The sequence below is a fragment of the Homarus americanus genome, unplaced genomic scaffold (genome assembly GCF_018991925.1).
Source record: "Homarus americanus isolate GMGI-L3 unplaced genomic scaffold, GMGI_Hamer_2.0 scaffold43075, whole genome shotgun sequence".
In the NCBI taxonomy this organism is placed as follows: Eukaryota; Metazoa; Arthropoda; class Malacostraca; order Decapoda; family Nephropidae; genus Homarus; species Homarus americanus.
In genome coordinates this window covers 1044431-1059227 of record NW_024756438.1, presented here as the reverse complement: position 1 = coordinate 1059227, position 14797 = coordinate 1044431, and the positions used below count along the sequence as shown (strand labels likewise).

Genomic DNA, 14797 nt, shown 5'->3' with positions numbered 1-14797 from the left:
ACGTTAAGTGTATTGTAACTCCAAACGTCTTATCTTCGAGAGACGACTGGGCAACTACAATTGATTAAGGTGTCATATCGTCTTACAAAACTCTAAATGTGTGTTCTGTAGCTGCTAGATCGCTCGATTTAGTGAAAATTAATATTTTAGAAACGGACACATGAACCTGAGGTCTTTATTTAGAATTCTCCAAGTCAATTTATCAGTACAGTATGATCATGATGGTGTCCTTTAGAGAGTCGATCCCTGTATGTTCATAGGAAGTAGCTCCCAAGTCCCTGGATGTTATATTCTTTTATACAGCCCTGAATCTTTCCTGATTATATACCGTGATGAAATAAAATAGATAATTTTGAAATACTTTATTATTGTCGTCATATTTTATAACTAACTGACTGTATATAGTTACTCGCCTAGGCCCGGCAGACGGCAGGGCTCACATGTTCCTGCTGTAAACAAGAGTGAGTGAGTGTAGCAGCATGGCCCTCGCTACCCGCCTCACGGTGGACCACAAGGCGGGCAAACCAACATTTGAACTCCCTGTCTATGTCCGTGATTCATTTGGAAATTTAGTGGGTGAAGATATGCAGAAACAAGCAACCGCTTCTATTGTAATCTTGAAACATGTGGATACCCGTCTTCAGAATCACAATGTAAGATTGGTTTGTATTAAGTTTCAATAGGATTCATCTGTCTTACAGACATTAGTACGTTAATATATTTATATTATATCTGTTCCCATTTTTAAATTTACAGGCGAGTATAACTAATGCTGAATTTAAGGGAGGGTTCTCTTGAATCACTTGGCTGTACAGAGGCAACGGTCACTGTAGTGTCATGGGGTGGGAGTCCTGCTTGGCCCCAACAGTGTTATCAAGTGTGACCTCTACCAAACATGACAGGTATCCTCCAGGTACTACACCTGGTTATTTTTGTAATAATTAGTTTTAATTCTCAGACACTTTTTTCTCTGACGTTTCCCTCACAAATGATTTTTATGTGCCCTGGGGGCAGTTAGGTTAGGTAGGTTTAGTCATTTGTGAGGGAAACATCATAAAAGAAAACTGTGCTAGATCCAACAACAGGTTTTGTTCGGTCCGACTAATTACCCAAATGTAGCCGCAATGAAGTAAAATGATGGTCCTACAAGCGTAAATCGGGCTGTGAATCACTTCTCGATTATTATTTGGTGTCATAAAGTCACAAAAATTGGAAAACTTAATTTAATCTGAGTTAGGTTAGGTTAGGTTAGGTACATGCACTCGATCTATTAACTCAGATTAAATTAAGTTTACCAGTTTTTTGTGACCATCAAATACTAGTCGAGAAGTGATTGGCAGTCCGATTTATTCATGTGGGACCATTATTTGACTTCATTGCGGCTACATTTGGGTAATTAGTCGGACCCGGTTTTGTTTACCATATATCCTGGTTTTTTGTCAATATTTTAATTTCTTTTACAGGAGGGTGAGCTGCCTGGTGATATTTCGTATATTGTTTTTCGGCTGGTGAGCGGGTTAATGTCAAATAGGCCAAGAGCACGAGAAGGCTTTTACACGACACTTCAGGCTTTGCTTCAGCTTCAGCCTTCTACTGTGCCTGTCACCTTCCACACTGTTACAGAGAATTGGAGTAAAAACAGAGCATTCAGTAAATATGTGAGTATTGGTGTACAGTAACTTAATATACTGTGTTTACACTGTACCTGTGTTCTGATGTGTGTGTTAATTATACTGTGTTCAGGTAATACTGTAGAGGAATACAGTATACAGTACATGCATTACAGGAAGATCTAAATAAACTGCAGGGGTGGTCTGAAAAATGGCAAATGAAATTCAACACCAGCAAGTGCAGCGTACTTAATATTGGTAGAACAAATACTGACAATGTATACAGCCTTAACAACATCAACCTAGAGAAGTCGACTTGTGAAAGAGACCTTGGGGTACTTGTAAGCCCGGACCTACGGCCTAGAAAACAGTGCTTTAATGTTCGAAATAAGGCAAACAGAGTATTGGGTTTTATATCTAGAAGTGTAAGTAACAAGAGTGCAGAGGTCTTATTGCAACTATATCTTGCGCTAGTCAGGCCGCAGTTCAGTTCTGGTGCCCTTTTTATAGAATGGATATCAATTCACTGGAGTTGGTACAGCGAAGAATGGCGAAAATGATTCCGGGACTTAGAAACCTTCCATATCAGGATAGGTTAAAGAAACTTAACTTGCATTCCCTGGAAAGACGAAGAGTGCGGGGAGATATGATAGAAGTATTTAAGTGGGTGAAAGGAATCAATAAAGGGGATATAGATAAAGTTCTTATAATATCCGAGCAGGATAGGACTTGGAGCAACGGATTTAAGTTGGATAAGTTTAGGTCTAGGAGGGAGATAGGAAGGAACTGGTTCACAAATAGGGTGGTAGACGAGTGGAACAAGCTTAGCAACTTTGTAGTAAGTGCTGGAACGCTGGAAAGTTTCAAAAGGAGGCTAGATAGATTCATGGATGATAGAGAGTGGTAGTAACTCTCGACAGGAGCTGCCATGCACAGGCCAACCGGCCTATTGCAGACTCCTTATGTTCTTATGTGTACTTACAGTAATTTTATTGAACCAATTTTTTTTTAGTAGCTTCTTGTTTATCTGAGGCAGGCTCCCGAGGAGACATATAGGTTTACACTAACTTGCATCATTTTTGCTTTTTATATACAGTACATGTGCCTATATACTTATTACTTAGACATGTTTAATAAAAACACTGACTGGCTAGTTTCTTGGTGTGTACAGTATATGTGTACTCGTGTAATGCTTGCCAAATATTTATTAATTTGTCTTATATTGAATGTTATCTATTTAGAATTTACTAAAAAAAAATTTATGCATGTAGGAAATTAAGGACAAGATCTTGGGAGAACTTCTGACTTTTGGAGCCCTGATCCGGTCTGGTCAAGCTAATTACCATTCTGATATGCAATCAAAGATCATCTCCCGGCTGCTGCAAATAAGAAAAATAAAATCCTATATGGATATTATAGCAACCCAGTTTTTGGTCAACCTTGTAGAGAAAGTAAGTGTTTCTTTAGTCTTCTGTATTCTTATCAGTTTCCTAACCTAACATCACTTTTATAATGTATGACAACTAAAAAGAGCGATCCCATTGTATGATTTCATTCTCTAAATATTTAAGACTAATTATAATTTATCCAAAGTTTTACAGATTTTAAATATCCCGTTTCTTAACACTCACATGCCGCCCTATTTATAGCAGCTACCCCTACCATGCATGGGTTAGTTGTGACCTTGCACGGAAGAGGCACATTGTATGGTATTTTTTCTTTAGGTCGATTTTTTGTCAACAGTTTCACTTTGTTCCATAAAACTAACTATATTCTTTGTACAACTGATTGCTCTTTCACATGAAAAAAGAAGAAGAATTCGTTTTGATGAGGTGAAGTCATGCATTACAATTTTCAACACAATCAACTTTTATTGTAGCCAACAAACAACCAAGTAAGGAGTCTACCTGTACTGTTCTCCCTCTTTAATCCAGCCAAATATCCATACTTATTTCAGTGTGAAGGAAGTGTCACATTCAAGAATCTTTGGAACCACTTAGAGAAAGAAATATCAGCACCGGTAGAGGAGCTAAACCCAAGTTCTCTGTGGTTGCGCCTGGTGCTGTTGAGGACACACAAGTACAAGCCCCCAGTGTGGCTTAACTCAAGTTTAGACCCCAAGAATTATTGTGCTATTGGCCAGATTTTAATGGTATGGTGAAACTACACTGATTTTGTTCATAATTCAAATAGCTGTATAGTTAGGCCCTTAGTAGAGAATGTTATTTGGTTCTATAAGGCTTCAATCTCTAGCAAATCAATCTCCCAATGTTAATTTATTAGGAAAATAGAAATGCAGACCTGGACATAAAAATTTCTTGCATTCTGGAATATTATTATATTATGAAAAGATAAAGGGATTTACAGCACTTGCACTACAGTATATGTTTATCATTAACTTCATCACACAGAAGCATCTACATCTTTCCAAAGCCCCTTAGAATTAATCTTCATGTTCCAATATAATAACTTTTTTCAGTCGTATCTTTCCCTTACAGGCAAACCATTACAAATTAGTTGAAGCTCCTGTAATTCATGATGCCTTCTGGTACCTTTCTGTGCTGCATTCTGAGAATTTCAGATAAATGATTCAAAATTTTGGATGTTGTACTAAATACAGAGTAAAGCATACATTAAAATTTTGGAGTGGTTAATGAAAGTAAGGTATTATAAATTTTATAATATTGTATTCTGTAATACTTGTTTCAGGAAACGTTAACAGCACTGCCCATGGTTCACCCACTGTTAGAAGAGGTTGTAATTGGTCTGGCACCTGATGACCGCACCACAAATTCACATCTGGTAAAGTTTTGGTGTGAGGGACTAGCACCATGTTTGGAACATCCCTCAACTAAAAAATTGCAGCTGCTCTTCATTGTTTTACAGGTTAGTCTTAAAACTTGTCAATTGATGCTCTTAGTGTCAGTTAAGAGTTGTATGATTTGGAGGAACTTAGATTATTATATTTCTAGCACATGTCATTGAATGATTGTACCCTCCTACAGTTTTAACCCACTGCATACTACAGAGTATCTTTTGAATTACTGCCATACTTCCCCAACCCAGGATTGTTAAGGACCCCTGCTTCATCCCAGTCTACTTAGGTGCCAAAAAGTCTCTCTCTCTCTCTCTCTCTCTCTCTTTTTTTTTCAGAGTTTGGTAAAAACTTCAATTCATTTATCAGTAGAAATAATATAGAGTTTACAATATTTTGGCAAATGTGGGCTGCCCCCAATTCTATGCTGCAGGGTGAGTTTTTGACAATTCATGCAAAAGGTTCTTGGCCTTCGATTTTAAGCCACATCCCAAAGTTGGAGGTGATCGAAATAATATTCACATTCAAAATTGTTCATACTGTATATGATATTGAGTACTTATGTACATATGATAGTAACTGTTCACTTCCTAGACCTCAATAACAGGAATGTTATGTACAGGGGGCACACCCCCCCAACATTGCGGATTTTTATTTTGCAGGCCTCTATTATTTGCGGATGACACCCTAGATGTACCCAAGAATGTCTGTGGGTAGTTTTAAAGTTGCCTGCATTTTCGTGTCTGGGACAGGGAGCCATTCGTTCTAGAGACAGTAATTTCCTTTACCTGTATTATAAATATGTGTGTGTGTGTGTCTACACACACACACACAAAACACACACAAAACACAAACAAATAAATAATAATTGGAAAAATCCTCTCACAAATAATCAGAAACAAATTTATTAAAAATGTGACAGTTTACCCTCAAGTCCATGCTTTATTAATAAAGTAATAAAGCACGAACTTGAGGGTAGGCAAATAAAATGTACCCCCACCCCCAGTCTGCAAATGTTATTTACAGATTTGGTTATTCGAGGCCATTTTGAGAACCTAACCCCCATGAATTTGGGGGGCCCCTGTATACAGATTTACACATACAGTATAGTACAGATTTTTTTTTATTATTACAGTTAATTCTTCCTAAACTGAAAAAAGGATCTGAGATAGATGCTGTATTTCCTACCTCCATGGTAGTGTTGTTGCTGACTTCTGTGTCCAGATATGATAAAGACCTTAGTTTGTCTGCCAGAGGTCTTGCATCAGCACTGCTTCAGCTGGTTACTGCTAACCAAGATGAGGACAGGTATGTGTCACTGTTTCATTATTATAGGGAATAGCATCATTAAGTACTTGGCATAGGGATAGGTTACTACTGTACTGGTGTTATGGGTGTTAGTGTTGGGAATAGTTCATTGAATACCTTAATCTCTATAAATAAGCTTGGATATATGCAACACGCCTCAGTTGAGAATGGTTAACTCCTTCACTACAGGGACACCACTTGTGATATTTTATTCAGCCCAGAGTGATCTTTGCTAGCTATCCCAGCTGTTCATCTTAGGGCTTCTCTGGGTTCCAGAAGGTGACAGCTTATCCTCGAGTGATATTCTTCAGGCTTCATTGTAAATGATATTTTAGGATAAATCCTCCAATAATTATATTTTTATTTTCTTTAAGAAATGAAATTATATAATAATTTAATATTTGTTGTTTCATTTGCAAACTTTTCAACATACAGAGTTAGTCAGTGTTTCTGTTTCAGAACCTCCAAAGTAATTTCTTGTCTTACTTTAGATTTATACTTATTACTTTATTATCATCTTGGATTTTTTCATTTCAGTGATGTACAGTTGACTGTTGTAAAGAAACTCATCGTTCCTCCGGGCAGTGTGCGATTTGATCATCTGACAGGAACAAAGTTGTTGACACAAATGAAAACTAATTATACCTTGACTACTATCAAAGGCCTAGCAAAAATCCTGATCAAGATTATTAGAAGGGTAATTCAGTAATTGTATGTACTTTTTTGTCACATTCTTTCAGAAAGATAAGTTTAAATGGAATCATTGCTCTTAGTTGAATTGCTGTTAATCCTTTCAGCAAATTCCAAAAGTGAAGCCTGCTGATCAGACCTTTGCAGCACATACATTGACAAACCTGGTGATGCATCCTAAGGTGACCAATGCAGATCATCTCACATGGAGGGCTGAGCAGCTGATGGTTCTGATGAAGATGGCATTCTTCACTCCAGGTCCAGCCGACCTTATACAGGATTTTAGAGATGCTTTCTTTAAGTAAGTTCTTGTAGATTTAAATTTTGCTTGATTTACTTCACTATTCAATTATTTACAGCTAATTGCCTGTTCAACTACCTCTCTACTTACCTGTGTTAGTATTGTCTCATTTACTTTCAGAACTAATGAGGTGTTAACAATATAGAATACCTAGGGTTTATAATTTAGCTCTAATTAATCCTTTCATGGAGGTTGTCACAAAAGGTTTAGAACAAACTTTCTTCAAGTAGTCATCTTGAACATTATATTGTATATTGCATCCATTTACTAATGCTCATATGTTAAAGGATGTGATATTTTTTCAGAACACTTACACATCTAACTGGACACATTAAAGAGTACAAGATAGTATTGCTGAACCTTGTGAATTTCGCTGATAAAGAATTACAGTTATGTGAGACGACTGGCACCTCACCTCTCAGCATAGAGGCAAAGAATTTGTGGTCTCAGATTCTTGGAAAGTTGCTTATCTTTGAAGATGGAGACCAGACATCTATATCAAATCAAGTGTTTCAGGTATGTACAGGTACAGTGAAGTACATTTGTTAATTACTTTCAGTTTTTTCATACACTGTTAACATGGGCGGTATAATAAAGGGATGGTGAAAGGCATGTAAGGTTGTGGGGTTACAAGTATTATTGATGTTTTATGAGATGAGGAAATAACCACTTTTACTGAACTAATTAATGGTACTGTATGTGAGGGTGACGTTCCTGGGAGCTTGCATATATGATTCATTCAAAATCTGTTAGGGTATTTATGTCGACTCCCCAAAAATGGAAGATATTGTATTAAGAAAATGATTTCTCTTTTTTTAGGTTTTGTATGGCCAGATGGCTCTCCGCCTGTTTTTTGAACCTGAGGGAGCAAAAGATATTATCGATGAACTTAATGCTTGCCAGAGAGAGGTGATGAAAAAGGGAAGTGCTTGGAAGAAAGGAAATGCTTCTAAAGCAGAGGATGGATTGGAAGAGCCACACTGGGTGGAGGTGGTGACTGAGCTGTTAATAAGTCTTTTGGCACATGAGAAACGAATATTCAGGTCTATGGCACAAGGTGTGTTCTGGTAAGTGTTCTCTCTCCTTTTGTAATTCATTTCCTGGTAGAGTGTAAGGTGGCCAGAATCATAAGCAACACAGACTCTCATTAGTTTTGTTGTCATTCTCTCTACAGTACTTCTGTCTTTGTGTTAATTTGCATCCCAGAGGAGTTCTTATAAGCGTGAAATGGTTCATATATAAGTGCATAAAGTGCTGTAAAAAATAATGCTAGGTTCCGGCCACTGCTGAAACCATCAATTTGGGCAAGTTTTTCCTAATAGACCTTCTGACAGCCCTAATGTAGCATTATTTGTTCACTAAAATGCTTTAGTCATCGCATAGCGGTATTTAGTGTTAATTTCTCAACATCTTAAACATGATTGATGATACATCAATCAATTGCATGATGGTCAACACCTCTATCTAGAAACCGCACTGAATTACTGTACAGTATTCTGAATTTTATCATCCACAGGTTAATGTGTCCTGAGATAACAGCCACTGCACTTACCCTCATCACAGACGTCTTAGATCCATCCAAGACAAGTGAGCTCATCAGCAAGGAAGAAAGTGATGTTGAGGATTCAGAAAGTGATGATGAAAAGGATGATGATAAAATGGAGGAAGAGGATGATGAAGAATTGGAAGACAAAGATGAAAATGAGGATGTGGATGATGAAAATATCTTTGACATCAAGAAAAAAATGTTGTCAATCTCTGGGAATGGTGATGTAAGTGTAATAGAGAAAGTATAGAATATCCTGTAGCTTCGTAGAAAACAGAGAGAAATTTATTTAGTTGTTCTTGACTGCCCAGTACTGTAATTCTGCCCCTCGCATTCCAGTAGAAAATCGAAGTCCTTGGTCCTTCAGAACACACTATCTTGAATTATATTTGTTTTCAGGCTTTGATTCGGAATCTGAGGAGGAGTGAATAGTTTTAAGGTTGTATATCGCCCTGTATAACACCTGTACACTTATGGAGTTATCTCAAAGGGAAACCACTCTTGTGAATACCATTCTAGATGATGCTTCCTGGCTCTGAAGTATATACTTTCATCACACACCTGGGCTAATTAAAGCTTTAGTGAAATGGTTTGTGAGAAAATTACTATAAAATTAAACTTGTTTGTCATAAGGAACTGTGCAAAGACGGAGTTACTCTCATATTTGTATTATTTTAGGCCTTTGGTGTGTACAGTATAAGTTCATATTTTTAGTGTACTGTTAACCCCTAAGAGGGCAGAGTTTTCTTTCAACTGAATAAAATTGTCTGCCATCAGCCAGAATAAAATACCTAAGTGTACCGCTGCCCTTTAGAGGGTTAATTGATATATTGCAGTTTAATATGTTTTCTACTATTTTGATTATGTGTCTTACTTCAGATACAGTGGTCCCTCGGTTAACGAGCACAATCCGTTCTAGAAAGTTGCTCGTTAACCGAAAAACTCGTTAACCGAAACCATTGTTTCAATGGGTTTTGGGTAATTGGTTCTAGCTCACCAAAAATTGCCTAAATTCAACAAAAAATGTAGAAAAGTACACTTACTTTGAGGTGTGTATGTAGAAAGCTCCTGGATGATGATGATGATGATGATGGGAATTAGAATGGGGGTGGAGGAGAAGGGAGAAGAGAAGGCATTGGGGTGGAAGAGAAGTCACCCCATGGCGCCATTTCACCCATAAAATTTTAGTTCTCTTGGTGTAATTCAAGATTATTTTCTTTAAATCAACACTGCACTGCATTATATACTGTCAATATGTAAAATAAATTTCAAAATGACCAATAATTTGCTTGCAAACACAGAAAAAAGCATTTAGTTGAAGAGAGTCTCAAGCAAGATGTTACCTCCACTGAAAAGACACAAAGACTGACGCCTGTATGGTGTGTTGAGAGGCTGGATGGCGCGCATAAAACTAGTTTCATTGTCTTCAATTATATTCAATAATTGTTAAAATTACTAAAAAATTTAATATTAAACTTTTAAAATTATTGAATAGTATAAACTTCTTGATATTTGCTAAAATGGTAAGGAATTTAAGCCCTAGAACCGATTACTGTATTGGCGGACTAATACTACAGCTGGTGGACCGCCAAAGACAAGCGAAAACATGTTGAGGTCCGCTCGTAAGAAGCTCGTTAATCGAGGGATTGCCCGTTAACCGAAGTTAAGAATCTTATGGAAGGTAACTCGTTAACCGAGGCGCTCGTTAACCGAGGGACCACTGTACTAGTTATTGTGTGAGTGAAAGATAATAATTCCCCAGATGTGTTCATAAAGTAATTGTTTATTCAACAGGTGGATATAGATATTGACGACATTCCAGAGGAAGAATTGAATAAGCTAGACAAGCGCCTGGGTGCTCTGTTTTCAGAATACCAGGCCAGACGAAGAGGCAAAAGGTTAGGAGCCTTTGACAAGTTGGCACAAGATGAAAAAAGCCTCATGAATTTCCGATCAAGGTAAAAGCACATTGTACCTATTCGAAGAGTTGTGTGAGAAGTTTATTTTACATACTGAATATTAAATTGTGTTGTTAAGGATCCATAGTGGTATTGTACTAATGTGTTTGTGTGTAAACTGCTTTAAATCTTCTCATTCTATAAATAAAGAAGATTTATTTACTTATGTGCAGAGTGTGTGACCTGATAGATGTGTACATCAAGGAAGCCTGCAACATGGGCCTCTTAATGGACTTAGTTACTCCACTCTTCATCGCCCTCCTAACTGCTGACCAAGATCACCGACAGAGAGACCTTCAGAGTAGGCTCAGGTAAAGTTCACACGATATTCTTGTTTTTAAATAGCAAGAAAAATTCATCCTGCTAAAGAAAAGTAGAAAGAGTGAATATATACATTTGTAAGGTGATGTAGGCATACTAAGAGTGCTATTCTCCTGTAAAAAAATCAATTATAAACTGACTACTAAAATTCAACAATACCTTACCCTGTTATCATCATCATCACCATCACTGTTTTATGATAATTTACCAAGCTAGCATGGCTTAGCTTTGATATCTGAGGAAAATTGATGCAGCAAATGTTTTTCCAAATAGTTCCTTATATAGTTTTGCTCTAACAGGCACTGTATAAACCTGCTCGGGAAAATTCAGAAATTCACCAGCGTAGGAGATGCAACCGTTGATACATTAATAGAAACCTTTAACAACTTCTTCAACAATGCATATGAGAGTAAGTATTGGTATTGTGTTAGGTCTCTTACAGTCATTACTCCACTGCAGTGTAGTATTGAAGCTTTAATTACCATCAAGGATAAATTAGTTTTTTCATTTTTGATAGTGCTATGTTCTATAGTACATCTATGTAATAGGTGAGACAATATGTAAGGTTCCTTGAGTATAATCATTATATCACTGTACTAAACCCATATATGAGTGGTACATATAATGTTGGTGTTTTACAGTACCTGAGAGCTATAGTCCCTTGGTGCAAGAATGCTATATATTTCTATTCCGCTGTGGCCGCCAACTCCTAGAAGAGGAGTTCCACAAACCAAACAATCCACTCACTCAAGCTTACATAAGCCACCTGGAGAGCTACTTTGCTGAAAAGTGAGTTTGTTTATTGTTGTGTTGCTTATTTATATTTGTTTTGTGAGCTGGAATTTGAGGATTGACCCTGAAATTTAATTTTATAACTGAGCCTCTAGCTAGATGGCTCATGTATATTGGTTAGCCAGACCTAGGAGAGACTTGTTACTGGTGGCCAACAGCCAGTCTGCTTGATTAGCCTTTCCTAGAATTTGTCACCAATGCAACCTTTGCTTTTTTAAAGGGAGATTTGGAAACCAAAATTGACCTATATAGGAGGAAGCTGCTGAACTGTCACCACTCCTGCAGGATTTCATGGCTGATCCTTCCTTTACGTTCTTTAGGTTATTTTTGCATTAAATTTTTGTTTGAATTTCCTTTCAGATCTTGTTCTCTCAAACTTGAGGCATTCCTGGATCCTTGTTCTTCTAACATTGGTGGATTGTGGACCATTGCAGAATTTGCAGTGAAGTGTGGTTTTGACCCAGGAGTCAAGGTTTTTCGCCAAATGCAGGCACTTGGGGTTCTAAAGAAGTTGTACACAAATAAAGCATTGCTAACCCAAGGGAATAAAGAAGATATTACCAGAATTGAAGGAGAACTCTCTAAGAAGACAGTGGATGTGAGTACTTTGTCATATGATCAGCTTACAAATGCTATGTACAGTACAGTATATCATAAGTATGGTAATTTTACATGAACTAATTTATTATAAGCTTAAATAAGCTGTTCTTTGTTAGTGTAATATGCTGGCTGTTGTTTTAACAGTTTTTCCTCCCTGCTGATGTTAATGTTTAATTAATGACATAACTGGTTTAATTAGTCCGGTACTCAGGGATTTTACTGTAATGCTATTACCAATAATAAACAAATACTATATATTTTTATTTTTTTTCAGGCTCTGAACTCATTCCAGACTCCAGAGTCTATAAATGGTGCATATATGGCAAGTCTTTTTGCCGTTCTTGTGATCATCCATAAGGTAAGTACATTTTATATACTGTACTTAAGTTTCTTTTAGTATGGTGGCAGTGTTTAGTGCATGCTGATCCCTCCTGGAGTGAGGGAAAATGTATTTGTATGTTTGTTGATTGTGGCCATCACTCAGTGACAGCTTGGATGCTACTAACCAACAGGCCACATAGGTAGTGATGTAACATTTGTTCCAAGTCTGTTTTCAATAGTGTGTGTGTTAGGATTTATTGTATCTTAGGTTGTAAGTGCTTAAGACTGTCTCTGTTTATGTGTGTGTGTATATGAGTATTTGCTTGAATATAACATTTTTGCACAGGAAATTTATACTGTACCTGGGAGATATTTTTTGAGTGTTGGGATTATGGAGGCAAACTGTTCTTATGAAATTGTGTTATTTGTTTGATGTTGTTAAAATGTTGTATACAATACGTATTTTCCAGAACCATGCACAGAAAGGGTCGCCTAATAACTTCAACTGGGATGAAATTAAAGTTGCAGTGATAGGAGTCCGTCAACGCATTTCAGGAAAATCACTGAATGCCTTCAGAAAACCATACAATGCTCTACAACAAGCTCTCAGACTTCCTAAAGTGGTTTAGTAAGTATCCCTGTATGGTGGCCTCTTAGTTTCAACTCTGTATGATCTTAATTTGATATATTTTTAAACTTTTGAGTTCTTTAAGAATATATTATTAAAGTAAACCCTCAATATAGACAAAGTGAATCTACATAGAAAAATACCTGTGGCATCTGGGAAACAGGGGGTTAAGTTCCAGGTTGCAGCTCCACATGACAGACTACAGGAAAGGTAGATCTTATCAGCTGGCCAGTATAAATTTTTTACCTTTATTTCAATTTTCTTTGTTATCATTTGTAGTGGTACAGGTGTGGTAGGGATATAAATACTATTACATAGTATGTTCACTTTGTCTGTGTAAAGATGAAAATTCAAAGTACCCCCAACCTCCATTGTCTTGTCATCAGTGGTGCAAGTGTCTTCATAACATGTAATATAACCTGAGTTGTTTTTTAATAATATATGGGATTTGTGGATTAATTCTCCATTCTAATTTTGCTGATTTTATTTTTCAGTGGTGTAAAAAATCTCCAAAGTAAAAATACTGACACAGCAACAATCAAAGCTTCACAGGAGGAGTGTATCAATGAAGGTGAAGCTGTTAAAGATTCTAAAAGGAAAAAGAAAAGGGAGAAAAGGGCAAAAAAGGCCCAAAATGTAGAAGAGGAAGACGGTAATACAATTGAGAAAGCAACAGAAGAAAAAGTTGAGGAAGCAACAGTTGAGGCATCAATAGAAGAAGAAAATGGGAAACAAAAGAAGAAAAGAAAACAAAGCACGTCCTCACATCAGAAACAGAAGAAAAAGAAGAGAAGCGAGTGATTCAGTCTCTTGTGAAATCAAAGAAGGAAGAATAAAAGTTAAAAAGTAACATAATAAAGATAGAGCAGTACAGTATATATATTTATTGTTATCATTGACATAAAAGAAAAATAAAGGAAATGTATTAGAGGTATGAGTCTTTGTTATCCTTTTAGAATATGAAAAAACACTTGCACGATGCTGGAGCTCTTCGATTAGGATTGGGCAGTTACATAAAATATATAGACTTCCTTAAAGGGAGTAAGTTCATTGTACAGGTACTGACATTTACAAACCTCTTCTCATACACTGTATTATTATGAAAGTGGAGGATATAATGTTGGTCACATGTTAATAAGTTTGACTAAAACATGGAAAGTTAATCAGGAGAAACAAATGGTAATACAGAAAAGTTGTCTCAAGCCAAGTAGGTAAGATTCTGGAACAGATGACTAGTCAGAGGTGGAAGAGGGCCATGCAGAGGATGCCTGTTGAGTTTACAGACAAGGATGATGCTCAAAGTGTAAGTAATGAAATTGTCACAGGACCTATAACTAGCTAAAAGGCTGTTTGTTTACCTAGTTTGAGGCGAGGAGAACATTTAGAGAATTTACATCATGGGAATGACACCATAGCACGATGAGAGTGGCTGTGCACATGCACCTAGGGGAGGTAGAGTTAATGAGAAGGAAGGAGGATAAATAGTTCAGTAAATTGTGTAGGCACAAGGCAGTAGGGCAAATTGGTCAATGCCTGATTTAGGAGTGTCCAAAAGGTACAGCCGAACAGGGCGCCCAACTTAAATATAGAAGAAACTAATTTCTTTAGGTTCATTTTTGTTCTCAATGGTGACTATTTTTTTTTCCATTGTATGTATGTACTGTACTATAGCTGGCAAAACATGGGGGTGTATATAAGCTAGGATCTGCCCATATTTTAGGCCTAGGGTAATAAATATTTATTTTAGGTCCCTTTACTTACGTTCTAATATCAATCCCAAAAATAAAAATTTAGTTAATAGAAATTCGGCAAACATCAAATAATTTTGATTCATGCACGAAGGCGCTCCCTGTACCCCCCCCCCCCCGAGTGTCAGCAGAGACAACTGCCAGCCGGCTGCCAAGTGA

At 37.0% G+C, this 14797-nt stretch overlaps 1 protein-coding gene across 1 annotated transcript; it reads left to right on the top strand.

The window, feature by feature from the left end:
• Positions 1-303: 303 nt before the first annotated feature.
• LOC121856792 (myb-binding protein 1A-like protein) lies at positions 304-13820 on the top strand. Its single transcript, XM_042352493.1, has 19 exons — positions 304-653; positions 1464-1658; positions 2882-3061; positions 3568-3762; positions 4320-4496; positions 5561-5733; positions 6271-6430; positions 6531-6724; positions 7030-7240; positions 7544-7791; positions 8241-8496; positions 10065-10228; positions 10402-10539; positions 10849-10958; positions 11191-11338; positions 11702-11939; positions 12216-12299; positions 12733-12890; positions 13385-13820. The coding sequence occupies exons 1-19, from the start codon at positions 480-482 to the stop codon at positions 13689-13691; spliced, it is 3510 nt and encodes a 1169-aa protein (XP_042208427.1). The 5' UTR covers positions 304-479; the 3' UTR covers positions 13692-13820.
• Positions 13821-14797: the final 977 nt, after the last annotated feature.